Below are 27,873 nucleotides of genomic sequence, written 5' to 3'. Positions count from 1 at the left end.
GGGAAACATAATTATACTTTTATACTTAATTTTAGATAAATATAATTATACTTTGAGGGAATCTACTCAACTTGAGGCAAACACAATTACATTTTCAGGTAATCTTTGTCAATTTAAGGAAAATATTTACAAGTTTTAACCTTGAAATAATTCTGTTTAATATGCTCATTAATATGAACGAACAAAACTATGTATCTGCAAGAAAACAGAAAATAATGATTTAAATATCAGATTCAATTCAGAGGATTTGGTTTCAAAAAAAGTTCTAAACTTTGTATGAACCTTTAATGTTTTTGTTGTTGTTGTTTACAGGCTTACCCACAAAGGATGGGGCTTCAGTACGGTATTTGCATATCTTAAACGCCTTAATTTAAACTTAAGATCGTCATATTTGAAGAGTTAAAGTCGTCTTTACATTCTTATCCTTTGTGGATAACCCTGAATAATATTAACTATTTCTCGAAATTTGCATATATCTGTCACTTGATTAACCATTTTCTAAGTTTGTGAAAAATGAATGAAAAACTGTTTGTAATGAATGAGAAATGAATGAAAGTTCTATTAAAATTTTCTCACCTAGCCGTATTTGATCTTAAAATAAGCCTAGACTACTGTAAACACTATGTTTTGACACTTCAACAGACTTCTAGTTCTGTGCTGAATTTCAGGTAGTCAGCCAGATTGTCTGCGCAGACGATAGTTTCCGTGTTCTGCGCAGGTTTAGACCTTGAACTATGCGACTGTGCCGCGTAAATGATACTTTAAATAATAATAATAAAAATCAATCGAGCAAAGACGACAACTAAGTGTCATACAAACGTATATTTATGTTTCTTGGAATGTCGTCGTCTACTGCTGCATAATTACGCAATTTCGCCATTAACCTCAACCAAACCAAACACTCTATTTACTATCATGCTAGGATTTTAAAACTTTAATCTAGTTTTGTCACATTAGTGATTTAAATATGTTAATTTTGTGTTTTTTTAGATTCACGAATATCCTTTTAACCATATATCTCTTTTAAAATAGTTAAACCATCATTGTATAACATGAAATTAACTAAAATCTAATCAAACAAAATAAATTATTTTAACAATATATTTAAGATTAAGTTGATAATAAAAAAACAGGAATCTTTGTTTGTTTGATGTTTTTGTTGATACATATGATGATTTTCAGATAACTACAAAATGTTTAGTTTATAAATTTCTGAAAACAAACATTTGACGAGAGATGAGCAGAAGAGGAATAATAATGTTTACATCCTGCAACTACAGAATGCAATTGCGTAATTTTCGAAGCTTCGCCATGCTGATGCAGTTCTCGACGAATTCACCTAGCGTGGAGAAACTGACAATGTCTGGTAAAAGCATATCGTACCTTTCATAACGGTTTTATTAATTGTATTCCCCCTAAATATAATTAAGCTCTCAAAAAAGCCTTTGGGTCCATCCTAGTATTCGAATTTGGGCCCCTCCCCCTCCCTATCAATTTTGTACATGACCACTTATTTATTAATTTTCAACTAAATTAGTATATATTTAGGGTTAGGTAACGTTAAGACACTTTCTGGGTCGAGTGCTGCTGCGAGTACAGACTAGGGGGGCCGAGCGCCGCGGGGGGTTTTAAAATCGTATATTATAGGAAATTACCAAGTCTAATTATTGAACTTTAAAAGTAAACTCTAAGGGGGGAGGATAAATATTGACAGTTTCATTAGAGAAAATTAAAATATAACTTGAAATTTTCCATTTTGCAGAGGCGACTGCCGAGCTGTTTTCTGGACTGAAAAAGGGGGAAAGAGCGAGTTTAGCGAGAGCAATCACTCTTGTCGAGTCAACTAATATGTAGGTTTGTTAACATTTTATGATTTCAAATTTGTAAGCAAGGAGGGGTTTTTGGTTTTACAATTCAGTGTTTTGGTGCCCTGACAAGGTCTTAAAACCAGTTCCCCCTGAGATTTTTTTGAAATTCTGAAAGCCCTTATCAAGCTAAATGTTTTCAGTCATTTGTGTGCACGATAACAGAATAATAAATGGGGGCAAAACATGATATTGCTAATTAGAAAAAATTATGATGTTTTTTCCCCAAAAAAGTTTTGCATAATTTCTTGTGTGAGCTAGAACAAGCAGATAAAAAAAAAAAAAAAAATTTGAAAAAATCTTGTTTGACATTTTGCTGTCTTTAAGTTCAAGCTGTTTATGCATGCGCTACAGGTTCTAAAAGATTCTTTTATTCTCTTCTATTAGAAATTAAAATACAATGGGAAAATGAAAATATGAAAATATATGAAACTTGTATCTGATTTCTTTGTTACATAGGATAAGGGGAAACTTTTAAATATTTTTTGGGTAAATCATGTTTTTTTTCTCTTCCTTGAAGAAACTGGGGAAAGTAATATTATCACCTTTCAGAATAAAGGGAAAGAAATATCTTTTGAATTTTTTTCCCCGACTCCTAGAGTAAGTACAGTGATATTATTATGTTTCTTCTTCTCTTAATATATTTTTTCCTCCCTTTCCTCAATTTTTTTCTTTCTTTTTCTTCCCCTTTTTTCTTTTTTCTTATTCTCTTTTTCCTAGAATTTTCTTCTCTGGGCTGAATTCTCTGAAAAGTAAGAATATACTCCCCTGTTCATGATAAAGTTGAAATCTACCATATTAGAACTTAGTGTCGAAAGTAAGAAAGTACACGACAGTTAATCCAAAGTTTTCTGCTTATCATCGTCAACTTTTGTGGAGGAGATGTGGTAATTTAAATTTTTCGTTTGAGGGGAGAATTTTTGATTTTAAGTGACCTTTACTTTAAGAGGGCCATGCCATGCCCATTTCACAATGTTACCATTAAAACCTTTTTCTGATAGCTTTTGTGGGAGATATCGTCGTTTTCAATTTTTAATTTCAATCATTACCTCCATCGTTTCTGCCCTTGCCTGGAGTTCTAACAACTATCGAAAAATAATCAGTATTAAAAAAAAAGAACATAAGGCTAGATAACACAATCTTGAAGTGACAAAGCTTTTAAGGGTACCGTCGTGAATCGGGATTGTCCTTCTTTAAATGGAGGATCACTTGAAATTACAAGAACGGTCTCTTTAAGGAAGAAAAGCGTTGAAGCTCGAGCCCTGGTTCAGGAGGTTACTCAGTACTGCCGACATGAGGCCCAGCTGCGGGGGGAACCCGCAATTTCTTTCAGAATAGGTTCGTGAGAAATATATTTACAATTAGTGCAGGGGTGTATATTTTCTAAAATTATATGAAATATGTATTCAGAAATTATATAAACTGTTTAAGGGTTTTTTTACGCTGAATTGGGAGAAATAAATGTTACTTGGGTAAAAATTACCAAAAAGAAATAAAAACTCCCCCTTTACTTTTATTTTCTCCAAATGTAAATTATATAATTTGTCAGGATTGTCTGGGCCTCCTGGGGCGGGGAAGAGCACGTTTATAGAGACTATCGGGAAGAAGTTAACCAGCGAGGGGAATAAGGTTGCTGTCCTAGCCGTAGATCCTTCCAGGTTAGTCAATATTAAAATTTTTAGAACTATTTTAGGAGGGGGGGGGCCGGGGTATCAATCTATATATATAAAGTAGTAATCTTTGTTTGTTTTGTCTGATCAAAACTCAGGAACTTTTAGGCCGATTTGCCTCAATTTTTTATTGGGAACTCGGGAGAACCACGGGAATGTTATGAAAATGGGTCGACAGCTAAAAATCGTAATTTAAGACCAAGGGCGGGAAAACGGCGGTTTACTACCCTGGGCAAAGCTAGGTTCCCAGGCCAGTTTAAAATGTTACTAAATCTGCAGGTATTTATTTTGATTAAAATGAACTAATCTAAATTATTGTTGTTTATAGCGGTACAACTGGTGGTTCTTTGCTTGGAGATAAAACAAGGATGCCAGAGCTTACTGTAGACCCTAGAGCTTACATTAGACCTAGTCCTGCTCGCGGTCATTTAGGTAGGTTCTACTGTATACCCTATAGCTTACATTAGGCCTAGTCCTGCTCGGGGTCATTTAGGTAGGTTCTACTGTAGACCCTAGAGCTTATATTAGACCTAGTCCTGCCCGCGGTTAACTAGGTAGGTTCTACTGTATACCCTAGAGCTTACATTAGACCTAGTCCTGCTCGCGGTCATTTAGGTAGGTTCTACTGTATACCCTAGAGCTTATATAAGACCTAGTCCTGCCCGCGGTCATCTAGGTAGGTTCTACTGTATACCCTATAGCTTACATTAGACCTAGTCCTGCTCGGGGTCATTTATGTTGGTTCTACTGTAGATCCTAGAGCTTATATTAGACCTAGTTGCTTGCGGTCATTTAGGTAGGTTCTCCTGTAGACCCTAGAGCTTATATTAGACCTAGTCCTGGTCGCGGTCATTTAGGTACGTTCTACTGTAGACCCTAGAGTTTATATTAGACCTAGTTCTGCTTGCGGTCATCTAGGTAGGTTCTGCTGTAGACCCTACTGTATCCTCCGAAAATAAATATTTATAAGATTTGAATGTTTAAAACCGGACCTCTTGACGATGCCAATTTTTTTTCATTTCTCATATTGCAGGTGGTGTGACCAGAACAACAAATGAAGCTATTCTTCTGTGTGAAGCTGCAGGGTTCAATATTATAATAGGTCAAGAGTTATTTTTTTAAAATCTTTAAAAAGATAATTATTTTTGGGATAATTTTAACTGTTTCGGATTATTATTCATTCTGAACCTCTCACCTCTCTTCAAAGAACTTTTTATTTTAAGTGTTTCGATAGTGTTAACAAACATACGATTTTTTTAATTGTTAAAGTGACAGTCGACGTAAGTTCAAGGGTTTCGATAGTGTTAACAAACATACGATTTTTTAATTGTTAAAGTGACAGTCGACGTAAGTTCAAGGGTTACGTTCCCGATACAATGGTACCCTTAAACCATTTATCGGATTGACAAGTGAAGAGATATCGTCGTTTTTTTTCAATGACAAGGTTTACTTCTCTTAATTCCTTTTCCCCCCGATTCTCGAGTGCATAAATCCGCAATTCACTTAATCGCAATCTAAAATAGTCGTATTTAAGATAAAAAACAAACAATAATAAATCGTTGCACGTGCACGGGTTTAAAGAAACCATTGTGAATCGGACATGTAGCTCTTTTAATTGGGGGACCATTACGTCGACAAAACTTTTAAATCAGGTTAATATTCCTAGATCACTTCTGAATAATAGTTTTAAGAGTTTTTGTTTCTAGTTGAAACTGTTGGTGTTGGACAGAGTGAATACATGGTTTCCAATATGGTGGACATGTTGTGCCTGCTGCTTCCCCCTGCCGGGGGTGATGAACTTCAAGGAATTAAACGCGGTATTGTTGAGCAGAGCGACCTCCTAGGTGAGTTTTCATTCTCATGTAGAATTTGGTCCGCTTGCTTGACCTAAATATTAATGTTCAGTAACTGCCATTAATTAATAACGATATATTTTTAAACATATCGATGAAGGGTTGCTTAGATTTACGTGGATAATAATTTTCCAACCGTTGGTTTTTAAGTAAAGATTGTAGATAGACCTGGAGGGTCTTTTTAGATCATTAGAATTAGTTTAAGATTAAAATAAGATTTTTATAAAAATTCTAGTTGTAACAAAATGTGATGGTGACCTAGTGCCTGCTGCCCGCAGGATGGCGATGGAGTACACGTCGGCTCTTAAATTTATGCGTCCAAGGTATTATTTTTATTTTTGGGAAGATGGTGCTTTTCAATAAAATATCCAGACTGCAGAGGTTGTTATTTTAAAAATTTTAAGAATTACTATCTAAGGAAAAGTAGTTAAAAAAATTGGACATGAAAAGGCAAGATTTTTCAACTTTCATCCTTTTTTTATATTTTTACCCACATTTTTTTATTATTTTTTTACTTTCCCAAATTCAGCGAGTAAAACCATCAAAAAGTGCTAACATACCTAGCTTATGGGTGAAAATTATGATGTTCAAAAGGGAGTTGAAATGATTTAAATATAAAATATACATCCCTGAATTTAAGGAGTCCGGTTTGGAGACCTAAAGTTAAGATGGTCTCGGCTCGAACATTAGTGGGTGTTCAGGTATTCATGATTTTCCCATTATAAACACATGAAAATATCTTAGGTTTTGTTTTGATTAAATATTTTTTATTGTATATTGACATTCGGATCCTTAGCACATTTTCACCTATTCATAGTTCCTAAATATTTTTATATTACTAGGCTTTTAGGGCGCTTCTATTTAAATTGTGAACATGTTCTTTTTGTTTACATTTTAAAACAAAGAAGAAACAAATTTGGCGGTTTTTAATTTAAATTTAATTTAAATTTTTTACAAAATTAAAAACCTTTAAAACACATTTATTTTTATTTTTATCATTCATAAACCTTCTCTGTGGTCACGTGATGTCCCACAAAAAATTTGGGCCCGATCGGTTCAGCCGTTTAGACGTTTATTGGATACAAACCAACAATCAGACAGACAAGCCAAATTTATATATAGATTATTTTTATTCAAAGACAACCCAAAGTATAATATGAAAATTTTTGTTACAATGAAAAACTGTTAAAAAATTTTTTTTGTTTCAGGAGGTCTGGGACACGATGCAGAAATATAATAAAATTCTTATCGAGTCCGGGGAGCTGAGGCGACTTCGGAGTAACCAGCATAAATTATGGATGTGGAGCTATGTAGAGGAACGTCTACTCACCCTGGTTCATTCGAGCCGCAGCGTTGCACTGAAAGCGCGTGCGTTAGAGGCTGCTGTGCTGGCCGGCCAACTCCCGCCGGGAACTGCGGCTGATTCTCTTATTGACGCTTTTCTTCATAAACTTAAAAGTTAATTTTGGAGTTTTTAAAGAATTTTTGTTAGACAAGAGACAAACTTGTTTTGTTTTAATCAATTTAGTAAGGTCGTCGTCGAATCTATCAATACAATGAAGATTTTGATTTCGACCAATCTTTCAAACAACAATGACATAAGACGAGTAAACAAAGCGAAGTTTTCGATTAACAGCTTCTCTATAGTTAACACGCAAACTTGAAATTCGAAAAATGCTTGTCAGGGATCAAAACATTATTTATAGAAGTCGTTTTCATTGTATTGATGTACAAGCTAACCACTGTACGGGTATCTGAATATAGTGGCGATCTAGAGGATCTATGACGGAGTCCTTCACAGATTTTTTTTATGGAATAGTTCTTTTTAATTGTTTGGGACTTGGGAGGATGGGTTTACTAGTGTATTTTGCCTGTTACAACCATTGGCGAAGTTCTCTCACAATGAGAATATTTCATGCAACAATCAAGTAAAGGGTTCCATAAAGGATGAGACTTAAAAGGAATTGTTCAAGTTCTTTCCATAAACCCATGCTTCCCTATACATTCAATAACTAGTTTTATCTGTACCATTAAAAGATTATTTATGACCGAAGACCATATATAGCTTTTATTTTCTTATATTAAAAGAGTTAGGGGTCGTCTTTTTAGTCGCATTCTTTGTGGGTTACCCTTTATTTAATCTATAAACTTGGTTTTATGTTAGTCATAAAAATAAAAGGTGGTGCTACGTAATGTGATAGTTTTAGATAATATTTATTATTTGTCTAGATTTGTTTTATATGTTTACCCATAGCTATCAATACTGTCACCTGCTCGGTAATCAATACAGAAACAGGGGGCGTATACAGGGGGGGGGGCAAGCACCAGCATTCTTTATGAGTCTATGATGGTACACTGCCCCCCCACCCCCCTCCCTTTACGCCCTTGTTCAGAGAACGGAAGAAATTAACTTTACCAAATTATAAGAGTAAATACAAAAAAAATATTCTGAATAAATGTATTGACGGATTATATATTTTCAGATGAATTCTTCTCAAGAATTGTTTCCTCTCGTGGCGGTTGAAATAAAACTCTTGGTTTAACCAGGAAACCAGGGGATCCAAGGGAACCAGGAAACCCAAAAATCCAGGAAACCAGGGACCGAGTAAACTCTAAAACTATGAATGAAGATATGAAGTATGAACAGGTTCGCCTGGAAACCTTCTCTAGTTGGCCAGCCAATGCAAAGGTTAGTTTGATTATCATAGAGTAACCTAGGGGGGAAGGCACATCATACCTTTCTTCATCCGCACCTCAAATGGCGTCACAAAGATAACTTCTCGGCATTGCGCTCACCATTATTTCTTTCTGTCACAACTGTTTTTGGACCGGTGTCTGGCATTGAGCGAACTCTTCCATGGGGCAGATTCGACCTTCATAGTTTTCCCATTTTAACACAATTTTACACTTTAAAAGCAATGTTAAAACATTTTAAATTATTAGTTAACATATATTAAATACGTATTTAGTCCTTTAATGTATTTTAAAGGGGGTAAAATAGGTGATTTCCTCTTGAATGTCGTCTTACTTTCAAATAATCAAACAATTGGTATTTACTTCAGGCATAGTGAAATAATGGCTTTTTAAAATCAAAATACATTAATAAATATCGGGAAATGTAATGAAATTGCTTTTCATATCTTACATTGTGTTGAAATAGTTAAAGCTTATGGGGAGGTTTGCCCCATGCAAGAGTCCGCGCCATCTATGACACCGAGTCCTGATCTTGGATCCATCTGTAGAAAAAAACGGATCCAGAGAGCTATGATACAGATTCTAATATCTAATAAACAGTAATTTACGACGCCCTGTACACTTACAGTGTCCAGAGATCGAAAATTTTGTGTGAATATTGTTCATCTTGAACTCTTGATCTCGATATCCAATGCGGGCACTATTGAATTTGCATGCTTGGTCTCTCAATTCACGTTATCCCTGCAGGATATCTACGAGGGATTAAATTAAACCGTAGATCTGCATAACATGAGATCAATGCTTGATACTGAGATTTAAAATAAGGAAGTTTTGACTTCAGAAATACTAGTTGTTAACAATGTAACCAGCTCCTAAAAAACACTTACCCCTGCGGCCCCCCCCCTTCCTCTTTTGAAATTGAAAAAGTTATAATTTATAGTTTATTTATAGCCTTTTTTTGGGGTAAATGATTTTTAGGGAAAATGTTTCTACAAAACCTTGCAAGTTGAAGTTTTAATTATTAATAACAAATGACTAAACCACCTCAGGAGAACATTCACCCCTGTTTTATGTATCATGGTTTCCTGTTGATAAGAATAATGTTTACAGTGTTTCGAGTAATCTTTAGGTTCCTTCAGTGCCAAACGATTTTTCGAGATATATTTTTATGGAAACATTTGTTTTATTCACTACATAACACACCTTTTAATTCTTTGATTTTATTAAGGGAGCTGGAATTATTTTGAATTTTGTTAAGAACATTTTTTTGGTTTGTCGATACTTAAATTGTTGATTCTCTTTAATCGGTGATTATTTTTCAAATTTCTGATTCCGATTCATGTGAAAGATGTTGTTTAAAAGTATACTGACAACTTTATTCTAAGTGACACAATGTTTAATGTGTATAGAGTGACCTATCCAATTCGAAACGGTGTTTTAAAACATTGGTCTGATAAAGGATGAATGAGATGTCCTTTTGTCAAAGTTTAAAATTGAATAATTTTTAATTCCAGTGTCTTTTTTTAATGACCCGTGGATTTCTACAACAGGAAATTATCAAAGTTATTTTCAAAGATTAACAAACAATGACATCTTTGTCATTGTTTATCATTGTGAATCAGACATGAAAATTCGCTTGGAATTACGTCTTCAATCAAACAAGGCCGTGTAGTTTCGTTTCAACTTGTTTATTTTGCAGGGGTGTAAATTTTTCAGATAGACAGAATAGTTTTTAATAAATTGGGGGAAAAAATGGATAATGGGACATCAAAAAGCAAGTTTTTTTATTCTTTTTGATACTTTTTACCCAAAAAATCATTTATTTTCCCTGACAAAAAATCATTTATTTTCCCTGACAAAATCTTTTATTTTACCTGAAAAAATCATTTATTTTACCTGAAAAAATCATTTATTTTACCTGAAAAAAATCATTTATTTTACCCAATTTTTTAGGAAAAAATACACCCCTGTAATTTTGTCAATATTATTCAGGTAGAAGCGTGGAAAATGGCTAAAGCTGGACTACTGTATACTGGACAAGAAGAACAAGTGAAATGTACATTCTGTGGTTGTTTACTTTCAGACTGGCAGTACGGGGACCAGGTATCTTTAGGGTATTATACCCCCACTGTGGGGGGGGGCTACAGTGGGTATTTTAGGGGTCAGGGGGGTGACCGGCTTTTGTCTCAATTTTCCTTTAAAATAAATATGCCTTGTTTTTCGTGATGAAAATGGACAATTTAAATATATTCTGAAATTTTTTCATTTACAAACATTGCATTGATTTATAATGATTTTAATTTACAATTACATTTCCCGTTCATATATTTATTCTCTGTATTTATCAATGAATGGATCCTATAAATCCGATATTTTGCGTACAATTTAGAGGTCATGGTGTACATTGGTAATACAAGTCTTTTTTTTAAAAAAAAACAATAATTAGAATAATCTAGATAGATATACAATAATACAAATAGACTTTGCTTAAAAATTCATGGGTCACTGCAGCCGAACACTTAAATAATTTTTTCAGTTTTCATAAAATCATTTATTGTGTAATTAAACAGCAATCAGGATAATAAAATCATTTATTGTGTAATTAAACAGCAATCAGGATAATAAAATCATGTATTGTGTAATTAAACAGCATTCAGGATAATAAAATCATGTATTGTGTAATTAAACAGCAATCAGGATAATAAAATCATGTATTGTGTAATTAAACAGCAATCAGGATAATAAAATCATGTATTGTGTAATTAAACAGCAATGAGGATAATAAAATCATGTATTGTGTAATTAAACAGCAATCAGGATAATAAAATCATGTATTGTGTAATTAAACAGCAATCAGGATAATAAAATCATTTATTGTGTAATTAAACAGCAATCAGGATAATAAAATCATGTATTGTGTAATTAAACAGCAATCAGGATAATAAAATCATTTATTGTGTAATTAAACACCAATCAGGATAATAAAATCATGTATTGTGTAATTAAACAGCAATCAGGATAATAAAATCATGTATTGTGTAATTAAACAGCAATCAGGATAATAAAATCATGTATTGTGTAATTAAACAGCAATCAGGATAATAAAATCATTTATTGTGTAATTAAACAGCAATCAGGATAATAAAATCATGTATTGCTATGCTTTAAGGACTCTTCGAGCCCATCTTCTATTACAACTTGTACTTGTGGCCCTTTCTGATAGAATCTTCTCCGTGTTCTATAAAAACAATAACAAAAATAAATTTATGGATTTAACAATTTTTTTCGTGGATTTTTATAATTTACAAATTTCTAAATTTTCAGACAAATTTTGTAATTTTGAGTATCCATAAACCTTCCCTGGGGTCACGTGAGTTTTCTCCAAAAATTTGAGCTTGATCGGTTCAGCCGTTTTTTTCATTTCTCGGATACAAACAAACAGACAGACAATCAAAGTATATAAATAGATTATTTATGATTATTTCCTAGGTAATGTCCAGACACAGACTGGCAAACCCATCGTGTCCTTTCGTTCAAAATCAGTCCAACAACGTCCCCTTGGGGAACTCAGCTGACAGTGCACGCGTGGAGACTGCTACAGACGATGTGGATGCCGAGAATGATGTGGAGATGGGTGGACGAGGAGGTGGAGAAGATGATGGAGGTGAAGGTGGTAGGATAGGAGGAGGAGTTGAATCTCATGAGGATACCGAAGATGCTGGCTATGATGGTAGAGCATTATTAAATATATCAGGTAAGTCCTCTGTTCTTACCAAGGGGCAACTTTCATATGTAATATTAAATTCGATATGAAGTCGATGGCCTCCAATCCACATAATGTCAATAACTAGACATCAGCCAAGATTCCCCCCCCCCCTCTGACTGTAAATAAGTTAAGCTTTTTTGCTAAGCGATCCGCAAGCCTTTATTTTACGTTTATTAAAAGTAAAAACAAAAATAAAAATTTCCCGGATTTTCCTGTTTTTACTGGTGTATTTACGATCTATTTTTTTGGATCAGTTTTTTTATTTCTTCAGGCCTTAAGTCGTCCTATGGGTCATACGAGTTACCACCCTTATGAAGAAAACAAACTAACAATTAGTGCGCGATGGCAGTCTAGGTTATCCAATGGGGGGGGGGGTGTTAAGATCCGTTTTCCCTTTCCCGATATTTCTGATATCTAGAGATTGACATTTTTAAATTTATTAGAACTTGATACCAGTCCTGCAGCTAGTCCTATGGATGTATCTGACCTTTTGAGGTAACATTTTTAGATTTTAAAGGGACTGTTGGCGTAACATTTTTAGATTTTAAAGGGACTGTTGGCGTAACATTTTTAGATTTTAAAGGGACTGTTGGCGTAACATTTTTATATTTTAAAGAGACTGTTGGCGTAACATTTTTAGATTTTAAAGGGACTGTTGACAGAACATTATAAAGAGTTGCATGCTTGATTCACGCTGACACCTTCGTCTTGGCAAATATCTAGATATTAATGTTTTCCTATATTTATGCAGAAGAAACAAAGAAAGAGATTTACAAAATTTAACATTTTTTTTAACGTCCAACTACTTTCTGGTTCTGCCATATTATCATATTTTCCACTTTTTAAAGCATATTATTTTAAATCACAAGCATCTAATCTACTAGTTATATTGTTAACAAACTTAAATTGATTTCTGTAATTTTCATTTAGCCAAGGCAAAGCCATTATGTCCAGGAATTACAATCTTTTGTTACTAATTATGTCAAAACTAGTTTCTGTGCTGTCCTAATGCAGTGGTAACTATAAAACCGAGGAACTAATGTCGTCTTTTCTAATTCTTCCTGTGTAATTTCGCAAAATTTTGCGACTGATTTAAAAGAAGTCCCTTCATCAACCTCAAAATCTTAAGCAAAATTTCACACTTAAAAAAGAACGAAGACGACATTCTTCCTATAGTTAAATAGTTATCATTCTCCATCAGAATAAAATATAAATTAACCTTCTCCTCTCCTTATTTCGATTATGTTTGGGTACATCATGATGTTTTCATATGTACATTCTACATTGTACATTGTACATATTATATTGGGAATCCGATCTTTGAGGGAAGTGTTATGTTTTCTATTATCCTGTAAAAATAAAATTTTCAAGTGATAATAACGTGAATGCGATGAAATCTGAAGCTCGACGTTTGGCAACGTTTTCTACTTGGAATACTTCCTTTATAAGGTAAAAAAGAATGCAATACAGGGTTTTACATATTTTGTTGAGAAAATCTATTTTCATACTTAATTTACGAATTAAGATCGTATTTTTTTCACTGAATGTATGAAAAATTATAGATATTTTGATAAGAAGCGTTAACAAGGGGAGGGAACTACTTTTCGTTCCTCTCTTTTTGTTCCAGAGAAAGAACGATCGTTCTCCAGGAACAACACCAAGCCCTTAAGGCGTGTTCCTACTTTTTTGAAATCGTTCATTCTGTTCCGTTCATTATCGTAAAAGACCGATCGTTCCCGAGGAACAATGCAAGCCCTAAAAATGCAATAAAAACTTATTTTAGACCTGAAGATCTTGGCAAAGGTGGTTTCTATTACTTGTTAATACTGGTTTATACTGGTTTATAACTGGTTTACAACTGGTTTGTACTGGTTTATACTGGTTTATAGATGGTATATAACTGGTTTATACTGGTTCATGCAGGTTTCTAACTGGTTCATTTTAGACCTGAAGACCTTGCCAAAGCTGGTTTCTATTACTTTAATCAGAACGATAACTGCAGGTGAGGACATTCCTGATTTTAATGCTTAAAGGGACTGTCGACGATATCCTTTAAACCTCTTGTCTTTTTTTTATAATACCACTCACCTCCCTAGGTCTTAAAACTTGTTATATTCTGACCATTTCCTTAAATGTCTCTGTAGCGTGAATTCCCTGGTCACTTCATAGAGAACCTAAAATTTGATTTCAAACAATTTACAGCCTGAGTCAGAATATTTCACTCATTCTTGATTAAAAGAGTAACGTTGTAAAAAAATAATACATTTTATTTGAAGAAAATATTTAGGGGTTGACAAATAAATTCGTAAAAACATTTATGTTGTTTTCTAGATGCGCCTTTTGTGACAACTGTGTCGGAGATTGGGAGGTTGGTGACATTCCTCTAGAAGAACATGCTAAACTCTTCCCGATGTGTGGATTTATCAGGGGACTTTCTGTCGGGAATATTTCTATGCAATCAGGTAGGTTGGTTTATCAGGGGACTTCCAGTCGGGAATATTTCTTTGGAATCAATTAGGTTGGTTTATCAGGGGACTTCCAGTAGGAATATTCCTATACAATCAGGGGATTTCCAGTAGGAATATTCCTATACAATCAGGTAGGTTTATCAGAGGACTTACTGGTGGGAATTCTTGACGAGAATATTCCTATACAATCAAATATCAGGGGACTTCCTGTCGGGAATATTCCTATAGAATCAGGTTAGTTTTATCAGGGACTTTCTGTCGGGAATATTCCTATACAATCAGGTAGGTTTATCAGGGGACTTACTGTTAAGAATTTATTTGTGAAGATCTGGTGTTTTTTCATTCTTTTAACCCAAAATTTTTTTATTTTCCCCAATTTAGCGAATAAAACCTTACAAAATTTTAGTTTCGTGCAAACGTACAACAACTTCTGGTGGGGGGGGGGACTTTATTTTTAAAAGGGGTGAAGAGGGGTTGCTTTCTTAAGAAAATATACACCCCTGTATTGTTATTAAATGTAACGTGAAATCAACAGTAAACTATTTAGAGGGTGAAAGTAGTTCGAGCAGTAATCCAGGAAACTCTTCACCAGGTTCAATTTTTATAATAAATATAATTTTTATATTTATTGAAAGGGATTTTGTCTTTGTAATTTCTAGTGTCCTTACATTACAACCGGGGTATGCTAGATTCACAATGGAACCCTAAAAACCTTTATATGATTGCATAGAAACCACAGTGGAAAAAAATCAGAACTGAAGAGAAAACCAAGGATATCTAATTGAATCTTGATGAGACAAAGCTTGTTAATCTCAAACACTTAAACACTTGTCAGTTTTTGCTTCCCAATTTATAATTTTACAGTTGAATAAAATTTAAAAATGTTAAATATAGTGAGATTTTTTTTTCAGACAAAAAGAATACCCCCTTAACACACATATCAGGGTGTACCTTAGTAAACTAGTTGGGTATCTCACTTTTTTTTCAGTCAAAAGTTTTTTTTATTGTTTTGTTTAAAGATTACCAAGTTAGTTTTTTTATCGTGATTGAAACATGCTAATTTGGCTTTGTTTGGTTTGTCTAGGGCATGATGAAACTGGACTAAGATGGCCAAGACTCTCTAATTCAAGACCAGAAAAAGGTTGGTCGAAATTATCGTACAATATACAATATTATTTCATACTTACATGAATGTCATCTATTAAGAGAGTGATTTAAATGGTTTTCACATTTGTTTTCATTTCAGTGTTAAAGGCCGTACTGAAGCCTATTCAGGCTTCTCCTTTTACATACATGCTTATGTTCTATAAAGTAAATGGGAATAAATTAAATGTATAATTTAAAAACAGGGTGTCATTTGTAAAATGACGTAGAATCTTTATTTTTTGCTGTCGGCAATTATATCAATTATGTAATCTAAGTTTTCGCACGTGAACATAATTTTTCAAGATGATTGAAATGTGGTCAGAAACTGCGTTTTAAATGGATATTACATGTTCTCTATGCATGTCTATAGAGGAAGGGGGTGGAGAGGCGCCATGAGCCCCGCAAAAATGACCTCCAAGCCTCCAGATTTGCAGAATGTCCTCCATGCCCCGCGAAACCATCTGCGTGCCTCTCGTCTCCGAGCCTCCGCCATTATGTCTCCATGCCCCGCATTTTGATCTCCGCTTGCTGTTCTTATTTTTTGTTTACCTTTAATGGCTTAACTAACCGATAATCAAAATATATCTCTTCATAGTAGACTCCGCAATAGTTTAAAAAATCGTTTAAACAACAAATTTATAATATTAATTCATCCAATTGATTCTAAGTTGTTTTTTGTAAAAAGTTTATATAAAGCTGGTATGTGTAAAAGGCGACCTTTATAAATGACTTTAATATCTTTGAAGACATCATGATTTGAAGATTATATGAACTCTATTGAGTCCTTAACATATTACATTTAATCATAAAAATACAAATTAATGAGGGTCCGTCCTATAGTATACAAGTTTTTGACCTTTATCAATTTTTTATACATGGCCCTAATTCCCCTTATTTCAACTATTTTTCAGCCCAATTTAATAATATGTAAAACTTAAGTACATGACAGAACACTGCCCTGTCCTGTTAGTATAGCATGTTATAGATATTTTGACTATTTTAAATATTTTTTCAACTTTCAAAAAAATATTTCTTCAACTTTTTCTTAAGCATACAATAAAAGCAAAAATTCATGGATTTCACCAAACCTGTGTATTGTGAATTGCCGCTGATATTGTTTGATTCGCATATGAAACACCTGTGAAATAATAATAAAAAAATTCTCTTTATACAAAACTGCATTAGCTCTTCACAATTTGTGAATTTTTTAATTTATAAAATCAAAAATTAAACCTTAAATCTCAATTAAAATAGACTTTTTAATACAGATTGTTGATGTATCCTTATAAAGTATTTAATCATGTTGAGATTTCTCGAAAAAAGGTTTTTGGTGGATGTAAAAGCCAAAAATGTTTTATTGGAGACCAAAATGCGGGGCGTGGAGACAGAATGGTGGAGGCTCAGAGATGTAGCGAGAGGCACGGTTTAGCGGGGCCTGAAGGTCATTCTGCAAATCTGGAAGCTTGGAGGTAATTTTTGGCGCCTCTGCACCCCCTCCCTCGTCTATGTTGATAGTTAAAAAATCCATGAAACATACTTATTCAATTGAATTTTAAAGAAAATATACACATCTGAAATTATTCTGTTTTTCATTTGTGGTAATCAACTACGTGTATATTACATGATTTGACTGCTACTGTAATGGGCTTTCCGACTAGTCTTGAGGTTAAAAATAAGTTGCAAAAGGCTTATCTTTTCTTCTACACGTGCACATTCATGGACAAATTTACTTTAAAGTGAAACTATAAAAAAATTTTGAGTAAGAAAAAATCTTGACATTTCAGTTATAAAAATATAATTGTTAAATTTTAGATCTAAAAAAAAAAAACCTAAAATATTCTTTGAAAATATATCTTGATATCCCTAATGTAAGTAAGCATACTGATATAATGTAAAGAAATGAAGTTCTTACAGTTTCTACGGGGGGTTTCAGGCCCTAATGGGTTCTTAGCCCCCCCCCCCTGAAAAGAGAACAAATAAGCACCCCATACCCCACCCCCTTAACATGTTTTGAAAAATACAATTCATCCTATGGCTGAATATATGAATAACCTTAGTATTTGAATCAGTATTTGAACAAATAGATTCAGGGGAAAAGATCACTTGAACCAATTAAAATTTAAAAGTTTGCTACTTTTTTGTAGAAACATACATTTAAATTTAATTTAGGTTTAAATTAGAATTGAATGGAAATACAGAGAATTTGCGCATATTGTGTGTTCTTAGTGAAATGCTATCACCCTCTAGACTTTTTTTATTTGGTATGGCGCCAAGCATTTGTTATCTTTTTTATTAATTTATTAGCTTAATATATGAGACAGTTTGGGGTTGTCTGTATTCTAGGAAACAGAGATAAAAGTGGTCACATCAATTTTACTAAATATTCTCTAAATAAAAAGACTTAAAGTATAGCTACCAATGATTGAATCATACCCAATATTTCCGCATCAGAATAGATATGTACAATTAATTTAAAAATGTAGACAAATATCAACTTTAGAAAATAAAAATAAATATTTAGATTTTTAAAAAAAATATGGCTACTAGTATTCAGCAGCAAGGCTCCAAGAAATCAGGGGAGGAACGAGATAGTAGCAAATCTGAAAAAATAAAACATAATCAAGACATGTCAAGTAAATTATCAGAGAAATTTCCCAAAATATCAATCACAACTAATATATCAAGTTCTTTTCTCAAGCCTTCTTCAACCTTTTTTAAATCCTCAAGTTCTAGTGCAAGTGTTCCAAGTCCCCAAAGATCAGTTTCAAGCTCGTTTACTATATCAAGTTCTAGTGCAAGATACTCAAGCCCACTTGGATCAGCATCAAGCTCGTTGAGTCCAAGTGAAAAGTCTAGAAGCCAACAAAGATCATCGTCAAGTGTGTTTAACACAATAAGTGAAAGTTCATCGAGTCCTCCAAGTTTGAGCTCAATAAGTGAAAGCTCATCAAGTCCACCAAGATCGTCAATAAGCTTGTTTTCCTCATTTTATAAAAGCAAATCAAGGCCATCAAGATCATCCTTAAGTTTTCTAAGCTCATTTCGTGAAAGCTCACCAAGCCCTCCAAGATCAAACTCAAGTTCTTTAAGCTCTTCAAGCCCACCAAGATCAACCTCAAGTTTAACTAAAAGAGGCCCACCAACATCTACTTTAAATCTATCAAACTTACCAAGCTCAAGGTTAAGATCAAATCACCCAAACCCGGTGCTAAATCTATCCAGTCCTCAAAAATTAAATGCATGGTCATCAAGCCCACCAAGATCAATTTCTGCAAGCTCTTTAGAGACGCATTCTAGTTTTCAAATTGGTAACACAGCTCAAGATTTCGGGTTGACTACTGACCTTCAGACAGTCTCAATGGAGATAAATTTAATCCACAGGGAAGAAAGGACGGAAAACAGTGTTGATATCATAAATTCCTTTGAAGATAGTGATTATGCAATGGAACCTATGGATAGTGATGATCATATGGAGGTTGTTGAAGATATAGCTGGAGATAGAATACAGCATGATCGATCTTCTTTTTCATTTAATCATACTTATCCTGAACAAGGTGCCCAACATTTTTTATATACTCAATCTTATGACTAGTGATCAAGATAAAAAGCAGATTGTTGAATGAGTACGTTTACGTTTTGTCAAAAAAATCAACATGGTATTTTCGGTTTAATATCGACTTAATTTGAAGGAAAAAGTTTCTTAGACTTTTTTGGGGGCCATAAAATAAAAATTGTTCAATATTGTAAAAATAGAATTTGTTAACACTTAGGTTATACTTTAGTTTTTTTTAGTCTTGCCTGTATTGATAAGAATGTTTGTGCGAGGATTTGTATTCATTGATTAATGGATTTATCATAGTTCGGTTGCCTTTTTGTATAACAGTCCTTCTACGTCTAAAGATAAAGGTCTATGTGATTATAGTAACGTATATTTTCCTAAAACATATACTACATGTTTTCATTGGTGGATTTAAATATTTATATTTTTTCAATTTATTTTTTTATCTGTTTATAAAAATTAAATTTGTACAAGGCATAGTTAATTTATATTCATTTTTTTCTCCTTTCTCCTCCTGCACGTCTGCAGGTTTTCCTTTTTTTCTAGCCTTATTTTCCAGGGGTTTATAATGTATATTATTTTTTTTTTCCTGAAATGGTGAAAAAAAATGTGGGAAAAAATTACGGAAAAGATAAAGAAAAAACTTGCCTATTTATGTAAAACTTATCATTTATTTCTCACAGATCTTAAAAAAATCTTAAAATATACAACTTTTTCCCGCCCCTTTTATTGTTGAACGAATTTTAACGAGTGGCTGTTTTTGCGCCACAGTAAGACAGATTTTAAAGTATTTAAAGCGCCCATATTACTGATAATAATCTTGGCTTGCTAATGCGGACTATTTTGCAAGCCTTTTGGACCTTGTAACATAATAACAAAATCATATTTCGCAGATTTTCCTGTGTCATTGAGGGATTTCCTAAAAAAAACTTAATTTTGGGTTATTTCTGACTGTTTATAAACAGAAAAATATATTAATATTTGTTTAATGTTTTGGGAGCTAATGATTATGATTATGATTATGATTATGATTATGATTATGATTATGATTATGATATAATGATAATGATAATGATAATGATAATGATAATGATAATGATAATGATATAATGATTATGATAATGATATAATGATTATGATAATGATAATGATAATGATAGTGATATCGATAATGATAAATGATAATGATAATGATAATGATAATGATAATGATAATGATAATGATAATTTAGGATTTCCATGCGCTCAACGCCAATATTCTGAATCCCTTGGTATCATCAGTCACACAGGACCTCTGCATCCCTCCTACGCTACACCGGAGGCTAGGCTTAGAACTTTCAGGGAGTGGCCTCCAGCCCTCAAGCAACGGCCTCAGGACCTCGCAGATGCTGGCTTTTATTATATAGGTAACCGCAACAAGAATTTATATTTCAATTTTTGTAGCTTTTGAGAAAAAATTATTCGGGATACACAAGCTAGTTTCCCCTCTTTCTTGGGAATTTTTCCCATAGAATTCATTAATTTTTCCCAAACTTAAAAATTCGAGATAAATAACCCCCCATCTACTCCTGCCACCTGACCTGCCACAAAAAACCTGGGAGGAACCCTGCTCCGGGGGTCAAACATCATGAGAAGTCACACCACAGCTGTCAATAATCAGACTCCTGAATATAAGAAATATAAGTAGTCTGTATATATAAAGAACATTGAGTCAATGAAATATTTTCTCTAGGGTTGTCTGATCAAGTAAAATGTTTCTACTGTGACGGTGGATTAAGAAACTGGCAACCTGAAGATGATCCCTGGATGGAACATGCAAGGTGGGTTAAAATTATGCTAACTAGCAATTACAGCATAATTTTGGCACCAAGTCTTATAGTTTTTAACAGAAATTTTCTTACACAGAAAAAAGCTAAAATATAAAATTAGTTTTTTTGAGATTTAACATTTATTCTCTAAAACTCTACTTTTAAAAAGATAGCACAATTGCGCTTGGTGCACTTCTTTCTAACATAAAAAGGAAAATTTATTATCTTAAGATTAAAAGGAAATTGTTTATCTCAAAAAAGTCCTAAGTTGGGAAACTAAGCGTAATTAATTCAGGTGGTTTTCCAAGTGTGTGTTTGTGCGTCTGCGTAAAGGAGACGAATATATTAAAGAATGCCTGGAATCCAGACCGCCAGATTCTACACAAGGTAAATAGTAGAACTAGAACCTTAATTACAGTGAGAACCAGAAAACTCTGGAATAGAAAGACGGCTTTTAGATTCAAGTTATGACCTTAAATAGTGTAATGAACATGAGAGACAAGCTGTGCAGAGTAAACAGACCCATGTAACGTTACTGGTAAACTATACGCATTGTAAAAACCTTAAAAACGTCCAAGTAAAGTAAGTATTGCCATAACGTCGTCTTCCTATTCCACATTTTTCTGGTTTGTATTCTAGTAAATGCGGGTAAAAGATCAAATTATCATATTAACAAACTATTTTATTACAATCGCCGCTCAATCATTAATCATTATTCTTGGTCCTCCTGTTATAGCTGAAGTGCCCGGCGATGTCCGTGAAATTTTAAAACACTTGACAAATAAATTTGAATTTTGAAAAATAAAATCGAAAAATGTTTAGCCTAGGTTACCCCCGGGAAGCCCAGGGATTCCCTAAAGAAAATGTCAGTCAATTTGGTCCAGCCATTTTGCCAGCTATACCTGACATACATATTTATATATATGAACGAAGAGCATTATTATATGATCGTTCTTGAACACCATAATTTACTACTTCTCTTCTATCTGATGTTTCTAAAATATGATATGAAACTACGTGGGCAGTCCCTTCAGGCTAAAATTTGATTTAAAATGTTTGTTCAGAATCTGTTCCTGAGTCTAGAGAAGTAACAGAGGAGGACATACGATCAGTTATGTCAGAGACTCTTGTACGTCAAGTTCTATCAATGGGGATTGATCATTCAAGGTTAGATCTCAGGCAAATTGATTGAAAATCAGAACCGACAACTTTTTATTTTTCTTGGACATAGTTATTTTTTACTGGCTCAATTTAAATTCAAACTGATTTCTTGATCCTGAAAAATTGTTTATCATAACCTCCATTCAGTTTAAACGTTTTGTCTACTGGATCTGTTTGCGGACTCATAAATAGTTTGAACGTTTTCTCTATTATGTTATGTTTAGGGTTAAAATGGCGATCAAAAAACAGCTGGAGGATTACGGCGCTGGATTCGATACTCCGGAGAATTTAATTAACGCGGCATTTGCTGTTCAGAGAAGTCAGGAGCGCCGGGTTACCAGGGAGCACAACTATCCCAGTGGGGCTGTTTTAGGTAATCTTTGGTAATGAGGGGGTGGGGGGCTGGGATTGCAGAAATTTTTAGAATTAGTATTGGGGGGGGGGGGGAGAGGGGAATATTGGAAAGTATATTTTTTACTTTTAATACATTTTTCTAAAAAGCATTATTTACCCTTTTTCTAAAACCCCCTTTTTTGCTTCACCTAATTATTTTTGACAAAGTTCAAGAGAAATTAAGGTTTAGACGAAGAAGAGAGGGGTGGGGGTGATTTTTGAATATATACCCCCTGAAAAATAAATACATCTAATATTATTGATGTTCTGTAGGAGGACGACGGAGCTTTGATGAGGTGACGTCCAGGCACTGGGAGGAGGGATTGAACCAGCTCGGAGACACAACAGAGGACGAGGACGAGATACCGGTAAATATTATAATATTTTATCTGCCTGGATCCGAAATAGTAATCAAAACATAAAATGAAACAATTCGCTCTTAATCGCAAATTATAAAAGAAACAGTCGACGTAACTTTAAATGACCTGCAATTTTAAAAGTTTTATTTCTAAGTGTTAACGGTCAACTTGAAACCTTTGTATTCTAAAGAATAACGAAGATATTATTGTTTTTCTGTCTGAAAATTGATAATTAAATGCCTGAACTGTGGTTCCATGCATTATAAGTAGAAATTAGATTTGATATAAATTCAAGACATGTCCCTCTACTAAAAAAGAAGAACATTTCCAAAATCTAGAATAAATTAGCAAAACTTTATATATTAAAATATATCTGAGCTAAACTCTTATAAAGATTACTTCTTCTAGTCTAAATTCTTCGGTTAACTTCAGTAGAATTCAGTATTCCATTCAGTAGTTTAGTAATTTATTCTGTAATTTAGTAATCAATTCAGTAATCCAGAAATTTAAAACATTTTAAGTTCTAAAAAATGAACCTGTCAAACAAATAAATTTTTCCTAGACAATAAATTTTACAAAAATAGAATAAATTTCTTGCATAGATGTCGTTTACATCTCTTCCCACTGGAGTAAACCTGAGCCGCAGCGCTATCCGTCCCTCCACAAGCTCCCTACCTACTCCCCCAGCTCCCAAATCCTCAACCTCCGCTCCACAAACACCTGCTTCTCCAGCCAAGTCCGAGGCTGCTCCAAATTCTTCATCCGAGGCTACAAGCTCACAGCCTCCTGTCCTCCCGGCATCCTCCTCACAGCCTTCTGTCCTCCCGGGATCCTCCTCAGGTCTGGAGAAGGAAGAGAGTTTGGAGGATGAGAATGCGAGGTTAAAAGAACAGAGGACGTGTAAAGTTTGTATGGACGGAGAGGTGAATATTGTTATTTGAATAATTTTAATTCATAAATTAAACATTGTAGGGGACAGAATTTTTAAAAAAGTAATGCTAACGGTAAGGGAAAAGTATTCTATTGAGGGGGGGAGAAAGACTTTTCATTAACTAATGAATGATTAGTTGAGGGGTTTTTACTTAAAAAAATTGCGTTAAAATAATATATTGAAAATTGGACATCAACTAGCAAGTTTTGACACCCTTAATTAATCCCAAATCAGCGAATAACCCCTTGAAAAAGTTGCCGCTACACGACAATATACCTAATATCTGTGGGAGTAAGGGGTTAAATAGGGGGGTGGGGAATTAATTTTCAAGGAAGGGTTTACCGTTTTGTTTAATGGTAGAAGGGAAAGTTGACATACAGGGTGTCCCATAATTTAAAGGATGTTTATGGCTCTAAAAAACAATTTTCGGGACGTGTCAGCACATTTATAAAGAATTAAACATTTTCATTTGAAAAATTGCATACGGCTAATGTAAAAATTTGCTTGCGGAAAATACTAGGTATTTTTCGAGTATTATTTGTGTATTTAATCCCAAATCAGCGAATAACCCCTTGAAAAAGTTGCCGCTACACGACAATATACCTAATATCTGTGGGAGTAAGGGGTTAAATAGGGGGGTGGGTAATTAATTTTTAAGGAAGGGTTTACCGTTTTTTTTAATGGTGTCCCATAATTTAATGGATCGTTTATGGCTCTAAATAACGATTTTCGGGACTGATCAGAAAATTCAAGAAGAAATAATCATTTTCATTCGAAAAATTACATAAGGCTAATGTAAAAATTTGCTAGCGGAAAATACTTGGTTTTTTTTCGAGTATTATTTGCGTATTTTGGCGTTAAAGCTTAGAAATATCCAATATGATATGGGACGCTCTGTAACTTATTTATCATCAGGTCGGAGTTGTTTTCCTACCTTGTGGACATCTTATCTGTTGCGTCAGCTGTGCCCCGTCTCTTAAGGTAACTTTTCAAATTATGATTTATTGAAATTGTTATTTCTCTCAAAATAAAAAGATGGTTGATTGGTTGATTGATTGATTGATGAATTTATCAATGAATTAATTAGTTGATGAATTGATGAATTGATTGGATGAATTGAGGAATTGATTGAGGAATTGTTGAATTGATGAATTGATTGATGAAATGATGAATTGATGAATTTATTAATGAATTGGTGAATTGATTAATGAATTGGTGAATTGATTAATGAATTGGTGAATTGATTAATGAATTGGTGAATTGATTAATGAATTGGTGAATTGATTGATGAACAGACTCTACCTGAGAAGTACAGAAGGCTGTGGAAGTAAGAAAGAGAAAGAGATAGGAAGTAGGAAGCAGGGAGGTGAACTAGATGGAACTGAAGACCCAGAGTAGTCGGTCAGCAGATCTAGTAACACCAGAGGGGTTTGCCTAGTAAATATTTGGTACAGAGTTGCAAGGTAAGTAACAGGCCACAGAGAGTATAGGTAGGTAACAGGTATTTTTAGACTAGGAGGTAAAGAGTTAGAGGTTAGTAGAGTAGAGTAATAGTCTAAAAGAAAGAAACCCCCGGTGAAACCTACCTAAACCAAAGGAAGCGGGGAAGGGAGGGATGGAGGGTTAACAAGTAAAAGGGAGGAGACCGGGAGAGGTTGACGGTCCAAGAGCTGGTATAGAAGTGAGGTAGAGTCGGGGGGAGAAGTAACAACATGTGGGTAGTGAGGAAGGAAAGGGTTGCGGCAAAATCAGCAGTACTGTACATCCCTCGCAGTCGTCTTCTTCACAATATTTAACCACCTATCAATAAATAGATAGAAGCTTAAACACTCATGAATTGATTGATCAATTGATTGATGAATTGATTGATGGATTGATGAATTGATTGATGGATTGATGAATTGATGAATTGATTGATGAAATGAATGATGAATTGATGAATTGATTAATGAATTGATTGATGAATCGATTGAAAAATTGATCAATTGATTGATCAATTGATTGATGAATTGATGAATTAATTGATGAATTGATAGGTGAATTGATGAATTGATGAATTGATTGATGAATTGATGAATTGATTAATGAGTTGATGAATTGATTGGTTGATTGATGGATTGATTCAGGACTGCCCCGTGTGTCGCTGTGGTATCCAGGGTACAGTAAGAACGTTCCTATCCTGAGCTGAAAGAAATGCACAAAGTTTACAGCTAGATGTTGCTCTAATGTACCATAACCCTGTTCCTACCCTTTCCCTGTCTGTATAAGCTGGAAAATAGGGTTTCCGATGCTTTATTTAGTTTCTGCGGTTTAACAAGTCTTTTAAGTGTTTCGTTTGATGCTGTAAATAATTTCAGCGCTGAGGGTTTTAAGGATTTAGAAATATAGTCAGATGGATTGTAGATAAAATTGTTCAAGAGATGGTAAAGATTGCCAAGATTCCCAAAAAAGAGTCGAGTGATGGTCAAAATATGGTGTACAGATGGTCAAGATTACCAAGAGAATAGCAAGAGAAGTTTAAGAAAAGGATCAAGAGAAGTTTAAGAGAAGGTTTAAGAAAAGGCCATTAGAAGGATCAAGAGAAAGATCAAAAGAAGGATACAGGGAAGGATCAAGAAAATGTCAAGAGATGGTCAAGAGAGTGAGAGAAGGATTAAGAGATGGTCAAGAGGTGCTCAAGATATAGTTGATGAAAGGTCTAGTTTATGGAAGAGTAAAATTACAGTATTTAATGAATTCATAAAGGGCTTCTTAAGATGCGCAGGAATTTTGAAAACCCATTTGAGAAATATTTCGGCTAAATGTAATTTTTTCATAATCATTGAATCTGTTTTTTTGGAAAGTCTTTGTTACATATGTTTAATGTTTGATATTTCAAGAGTATTTTAAGCATTTTCTAACACACAACACAAAAACATTTTCTAACACACAAACAGGAAAATTATTTTCTAACACACAAACAAGAAAAATATTCTACATACAAGAAGAGAATTTTATTTGCTCACCTGTTAAAACTAATACAGCACTAATTCAATCTAAATTGATAATTATAAACAAAGTTATACTTTATAAACTATATTATCAAGAACCTGATAAAATGAACGATTTTTTTCTGAAATACTGCAGCTAAAATTGAATTTTATTTTTATTAAAGTTTATTTTTGTCAAGATTAAAAATGTTTTCTTAAAATACTTCTCTGAATTACAAAATAGAACTTAACAATTATATGAAATGGTTTAAAAATGGAAATAAATATTTATGGCACATGGCAAATATATAAAATTATTTTGTTTTCAATAGATATATTATTAATCTTCAATGTGATGATTGCAGAAATATTTTCTTATCTAAAAATTAACAAAATAAAGAAAATGTTGAAAAGTTAATAATTGTGTATTATATTTCTGCTGATATCTTTATCATTTTTTGTCTCGTAAAAGTACACTTAAGTTTTGTGAGTTTTACATTTATCGACTGAGCTGTAACTTTTAGCGGATATATTGAGTAAAATATTTAAAATCAAATTATCTGGAAACTTAAGTGTTAGACACCCGTAATCCTGTCTACTTAATCTTGATATCCACTGTGGACACTTTCAATTTTCTGCTTGATCCTCTCTTCTGGGTTCCGACCAATAAGAGTTCACTCATTGGTTTCTTCTGATTAACTGTTCGGTTTCTGCAAACACACTCTGATTAGATGAACTTTGTACACTTTCCTAGATATCAATTTAAAGAATGAATTAATCTGCAGATTAGCAAAAAAGAGATCAAGTAGTGATCTCGATATCCACAATACAAGAGTTTTCAGCTCTGGCCATATTTCGTAGATTTGCATTAAGAGTGGGTAATCTTCTACAAAGATAATGGGATTAAATCATTTTATCCATTTAAAAGTTACTGGTTCAGTTCTGGACCCAAAAGTGTTTAGCAAGATAATGGGATAAAATCATTTTATCCATTTAAAAGTTACTGGTTCAGTTCTGGACCCAAGAGTGTTTATCAAGATAATGGGATTAAATCACTTTATCCATTTAAAAGTTACTGGTTCAGTTCTGGACCCAAGAGTGTTTAGCAAGATAATGGGATTAAATCATTTTATCCATTTAAAAGTTACTGGTCCAGTTCTGGACCCAAGTTATTACTGTAAACTCACTTTAAGAAAATATAACTCTGAAATAAAAATATATTTAAAACCTG

At 33.6% G+C, this 27,873-nt stretch overlaps 2 protein-coding genes across 5 annotated transcripts; both read left to right on the top strand.

The window, feature by feature from the left end:
- The first annotated feature begins 1,184 nt into the window (after positions 1–1,184).
- Positions 1,185–7,872, top strand: LOC111702198 (methylmalonic aciduria type A protein, mitochondrial). Of its 2 annotated transcripts, none has more exons than XM_023473812.1 (10): positions 1,185–1,366; positions 1,763–1,850; positions 3,103–3,203; positions 3,415–3,523; positions 3,864–3,967; positions 4,569–4,637; positions 5,242–5,379; positions 5,651–5,711; positions 6,029–6,089; positions 6,597–7,872. In XM_023473812.1, the coding sequence occupies exons 1-10, from the start codon at positions 1,237–1,239 to the stop codon at positions 6,849–6,851; spliced, it is 1,116 nt and encodes a 371-aa protein (XP_023329580.1). In that variant the 5' UTR covers positions 1,185–1,236; the 3' UTR covers positions 6,852–7,872. The 2 variants fall into 2 exon arrangements, with proteins under 2 accessions (XP_023329580.1, XP_023329579.1); XM_023473811.1 differs by having other exon boundaries at positions 5,624–5,711.
- LOC111702197 (death-associated inhibitor of apoptosis 2) lies at positions 7,872–27,873 on the top strand. 3 transcript variants are annotated; one of them, XM_023473810.1, is made up of 18 exons: positions 7,872–8,077; positions 10,075–10,185; positions 11,572–11,836; positions 12,292–12,343; positions 13,220–13,297; positions 13,794–13,850; positions 14,180–14,310; positions 14,864–14,908; positions 15,401–15,457; positions 20,254–20,427; positions 20,754–20,841; positions 21,125–21,216; positions 21,894–21,996; positions 22,215–22,363; positions 22,657–22,751; positions 23,345–23,665; positions 24,589–24,654; positions 25,800–27,873. In XM_023473810.1, the coding sequence occupies exons 1-18, from the start codon at positions 8,009–8,011 to the stop codon at positions 25,854–25,856; spliced, it is 2,010 nt and encodes a 669-aa protein (XP_023329578.1). In that variant the 5' UTR covers positions 7,872–8,008; the 3' UTR covers positions 25,857–27,873. The 3 variants fall into 3 exon arrangements, with proteins under 3 accessions (XP_023329578.1, XP_023329577.1, XP_023329576.1); XM_023473809.1 differs by lacking the exons at positions 7,872–8,077; positions 10,075–10,185; positions 11,572–11,836; ... (4 more) ...; positions 14,864–14,908; positions 15,401–15,457 and adding exons at positions 17,979–18,374; positions 18,414–19,016; XM_023473808.1 differs by lacking the exons at positions 7,872–8,077; positions 10,075–10,185; positions 11,572–11,836; ... (4 more) ...; positions 14,864–14,908; positions 15,401–15,457 and adding an exon at positions 17,979–19,016.

Source organism: Eurytemora carolleeae, unplaced genomic scaffold, assembly GCF_000591075.1.
Source record: "Eurytemora carolleeae unplaced genomic scaffold, Eaff_2.0 scaffold141, whole genome shotgun sequence".
NCBI lineage: Eukaryota > Metazoa > Arthropoda > Copepoda > Calanoida > Temoridae > Eurytemora > Eurytemora carolleeae.
Note: the sequence above shows the minus strand (reverse complement) of the source record. Positions and strands in the feature narration are given on the sequence as shown.